The sequence below is a fragment of the Dendroctonus ponderosae genome, unplaced genomic scaffold (genome assembly GCF_020466585.1).
Source record: "Dendroctonus ponderosae isolate FM_Combo_2020 unplaced genomic scaffold, Dpon_F_20191213v2 Dpon_F_20191213_2, whole genome shotgun sequence".
NCBI lineage: Eukaryota > Metazoa > Arthropoda > Insecta > Coleoptera > Curculionidae > Dendroctonus > Dendroctonus ponderosae.
This window is the reverse complement of record NW_026018165.1, coordinates 16,055,604-16,060,239: the sequence shown is the minus strand read 5'-3', so window position 1 is coordinate 16,060,239 and position 4,636 is coordinate 16,055,604. Positions and strand designations below refer to the sequence as shown.

At 35.0% G+C, this 4,636-nt stretch overlaps 1 protein-coding gene across 1 annotated transcript in view; it reads right to left on the bottom strand.

Annotated features, from left to right (window-relative positions):
* Nucleotides 1-1,027: 1,027 nt before the first annotated feature.
* LOC109542193 (follistatin-related protein 5) overlaps nt 1,028-4,636 on the bottom strand; it is a gene marked incomplete in the record, with an annotated part of 40,701 nt that continues 37,092 nt past the window's right edge. Inside the window, 7 exon segments of the mRNA XM_048663797.1 lie at nt 1,028-2,218; nt 2,268-2,414; nt 2,467-2,667; nt 3,116-3,269; nt 4,012-4,119; nt 4,175-4,423; nt 4,475-4,596. Of these exon segments, the coding sequence (XP_048519754.1) occupies nt 1,995-2,218; nt 2,268-2,414; nt 2,467-2,667; nt 3,116-3,269; nt 4,012-4,119; nt 4,175-4,423; nt 4,475-4,596 (1,205 nt within the window).

The window sequence follows — 4,636 nt, the reverse complement described above, 5'->3', positions numbered from 1 at the left end:
CAAATAAACATCTTTTCATCAGATTGCAAACCCATTAAATATGTATCAGATGGAAAGCAGGGTGAATAGTTTCAATCGTCAACCATTGCAAGAACGTCTTTGCAGATCGACGCAAAAACATCGTTCTTTGTTTCCTAAATGTTGAAGCGATCAAGTATTGGAAACGAGCAGGGTCTGCACTTTAAATTCAAATGTAATGCAGTCCATAAATATTTGAATACCTGAAGAGTATAATCATGTCGATTTTTCGTTTTTAAGGTAGCAGTCAATATCGATTTTGCCTTCGCATCTTTGTTTCGTTTCATCGATTTTATTTAGTCGTTTAATGTTTTTTGCTTATTTTATCACTTTTAGATGACTTGTTTAATTGGCTTGTGGGGAAAGCATCAATCGCACCGCCAATAAAGTTAATTTCGATTTTGTTTAGTAGAAAATCAGTAGCAAATTTTGAAGAATATAAACCGCGGCAAATGAGTTGAAAAATGAAAAAAATTGACGAATTGCCAATTTAGGATGGTCAGGAAACATACTTCTTGGCAACTTTCAAAATGGATCAAATATATTGTGTAATAGCCCGAAAATTCACGAGTTTTAAACAGTCTGTTTATATGAAAATATTCATGATTTTTTGTGTATATGTGCATACTTTTTAAAACACCTTACTAAATAATGCAAACCACTTACAGCAGAATCAAACATAAATTTAAAAAAACGTTTTGTTTCTACTTCATCTTTAGCATTTAAATTCCAATTACCTTTAACCTACATTTAATCAATATGTAACGTTCATTCGCCAAACTGCATATTTAATAATATCGATTTATTTATTAACCGCTTCTGGAAAATCCTGAGCTGCAAATGTCTAGATGCTTATTAAATATCAATCATTCGCTTGGTCAAAAAAATGTATCATCGATCTACACCCTACCCAGCGATTCTTCCTTACTAAGGAATTTCCCGAAGGAAACATTATTTCCAGCAGCATTTGAAGCATTTACCTCTAGTTTTGCCTGAATAAAACTAGCAATTAATTGTAGATTTATTTTAGCAAAACAATATCATAATTTGAACATCAGAAACATTTTCCTATGTGATGTCGACTACAATTAACTAATAAAGCTAAGCATAAACTTGGTTTCTCTGGCATAATTTCAAATTTGAAAGAAAAACCTACACACTTCGCCATTTATAACATACCTATTTTATACATATTTATAACGTAGTTTATTAATAGATTAGTTTCCAACTAATAATAGTAAGTGAAACATTTTTGGCTTTATTTACGTCTAGTCTATAAACGGATAAACAAAATATAACACTTTGTTGTTTTTCTCATCTGCTTGAAAAGAATCAGTCTGATCAATTGCAACTTCTACTTAACTACAACTTAGCTTTAGACATCATTTAACAGGAATAAAAATGTTAATACCTAATTTTTCACAAAAATATTCTATGCCATGTATACAGCAAAGCTTGTCAGAATAGATTTATATACATGAATAGGTACGAGTTTGAACATACATGATCTAAACATTTGACCAATCAATTGCAAAACTAACTTAAGCACGTTGTTAAACAATTCTTTTATTTTTCAATCATAAATAAGTTATGGTGTTTTAAATATTTTTATAAGTAAGTCGTTCAAGCATAAGTTTATAAATTTGGAAACGGTGATAAATGTTCTTATTCCCTACGATACCCACCTAATTTAAAACTTATAGATTATTCATGTTTCATTTCATAGAAATTGTAAATACTTTAACAATACATTTTCTTCCCATAAGTTAAGTGACCGCGTTAATATGTACACACTGATAAGTAAATGGAATGCCAAGTTGATATGCAAAAATATTATAATGATTTATCTTTTCAATTTCTGCGGCTGCTGAGTATTATGGAGTTAATAAAAACCCTGCAAATGAAGAATTGCTTCAGAAAATTGAGCTTTTGATGCTATAGAAATAATATACAACACTGTCCTAGAAACATAACTTCTAATGATATATCTGAGTTATCCATACGATCTGCGAGGGTTTGGCGACTGCGCTAATTTCGCAATTTACAGTCCTGGACTGTCCATTGATAATAAAAAGAGCATGATTACTGGGACTGGCCAGGAAGGCTCCAAATCGACCAGCAGTTGTTATGGGCCTGGCTGGGTTGTTCCATGTGGATGTTGTTGATGCTATTCCCACTCCAGTGATAATTTCCACTTTTCCTAAAAGCGCATTTAAAGTGTCGCCTTTTCCTCACCCTATTTTACTTACCAGTATTCAGATTAACAAACAGCAAATCTTCTTTGTTCTGTCCGCTAGCATACAAATCGTAGCTGTGCGTGGTTTGACTCGGATAGAAAGTGATATCTGAGATGTTCAGAGTGGTTTTCACATCGAACAGAAACTCGAGACCGTGCCCTGAAACAACTTGGCATAATTCAAGCTTCGGCATTTATATTGCTATTTTTACCTTTAATTTCTTGCACGATTAAAGTAGAGCCAGTGGGAGTTCGATCGAAAGTTACCAACTTTCGCGAATCCGGAGAAATGTAGGGTCTTCCAAAAAGAGTGGCAGATGTGGATATAACAGCGTCTGTTAAATAATCCAAAACAAGTTGCCCGGTTGGTTTTCTGGTTACCGGTTCTTTGCATTCCATGAAAACGAATCCATCTATAATCAAAGGGGTTTTAGTAGCAGGGAAAGTAGCAGTTTATATTTCAGTTGTTTATAGTTTGAGGAACTGCTAGTGTTGAGGAGTACAATTATTTATGTTCCATAAAAGCTTTCAAGTGAAAGGCAATTTTTTCCGTATAATCAACTATTAACAGACCAGACGGAAGTGGGTGTGTACGCACTGAAGACAATCCTATCAAAGAAGATGCAAACTTGTATTATAGTGAGTATGATCGGGGTTGAAGTTTAGTTCAACCCTTGAATAAATATAAGTTTGCATCCCTTTTGATTGGAATTAACAAGTGGCGCAAAAAGTAAACTTTAACATAACAAAAACGATATTTTACTGCATGATTTGAGGTCATTCAGGCAATTTTTTGCTTCATTTTCCAGCTTATAACCAGCTTAGTATCAACTCTTAACTATTAGAGCACACTTCACTTACATAAAGCTGAAAATTGAATTTCTTCCGGAACGCAGTTATAAGGCGTTAAATCCACAGATCTGGTGTATCTCAAGTTTTCCAAATCCAATTTATACAAGCCTCGTTGGTTAGAGTGAGTTACGTATCCATATTTATAAGTGTAATGTGAAATCTCCTAAAAGTACATCATTATTAGCTGAATTTGCATCTAATTTTAAATTTTCTTTGAGCGATATCAATGATATTCTGCGTTGTTGTTGACTCACTAATCCGCTCATATGTGAATTAACTTTATAATTTTATGATAATTTTCGGTTCTTAGCAAAAAAATGGGCATTTTGGTGGCAAAGCTGTTCCAGATTCAGCATATAAATGAGAAAAGTGGGCCGAACATCTCGCAAGTTCTTGCCAACACAAGCTTCCTCAAAATAGTTAAAATGTAATATACAATTTACATTGGTTTGATATTTTCAAATTTTTTTCTAACTTAATTTCAAGCAGCGATAATATCTAGAAAATCACCATGATTTTTAAATAAATTCAAGGTTTCCACAAAAAAAAACAAGGAAAACTGCAAACGAAACCGTGTTAGTCGCTGATGTTAGTCGAAATCTGGATAACTTGCTTATGAATTAGATTATAGAGCTTTTCGTTTTCCATAACCCAAAATCCGAATTTTTGTGTCTGCATCTGCCTCATATTCCTTCGGCTAACACAAATGAATTTACAAAATTAAGTATCTGAGATAACAGAAAAATGCATGCTTAAAAGCGTTTTGTCCGTAAAGAGTGAAAACCTCTTATAGAACTTAGTTAAATTGCCACAAAAAATCCGTAAAACGATCTAAGCACCGTTTTAAAAGACACAGAGACAAAAAAATCAAAACGAAAAACTTTGCGCTGCCTTGCCAGCTATACCTGAAAAGATGACGGCAAAAACAGTTCCTTCACCATATCGAACTGTCCATCTATCGGCTCTGGATGAACGGTGTGGTGCTTCCTCTTTTGTCCGGCATCCCTGATAACCTAAACCAAACCCGCTGTGAGAAACAGGAAATCATCAAACGAAAAATCTTGGTACCTGAACGGTTTTTATCCCTGTGTCATTTCCTTCGCGCCAGCTCAAGAGCCACAGTTGGTCCAAATGTAGCACTTTCCCAAGTTCCACTGGGACTTTATCGGTACCAACAACATCAACCACAGCCATTTGCACAGTGGAAACAATCAGGATTCTATCCAGAGTGGGTTGAGAAGCGTAAATGTACCGATTGGAAATCGCTACCGCCCTTCCCCATGAACATGAAGTTCCCCGACCACCACATACATATTCCTGAATGGAAAAGTGCTGGTTAAGGGCAAAGAGGTTTGGAAACAGCCTCACCTGAGTTCCAGGAATAATATCGGTTCCCTCAATCATGTGATGGAGGCGGCAAGTTGTCGGCTCATACACGCAAATCCCCCAGTCGTGAAATGCAAAAAACCGGTGTTCTTCATCAACAGAGCCTGCAATTGAGTGGTCAGTGAAAGGAAAATTAGCCAGAGA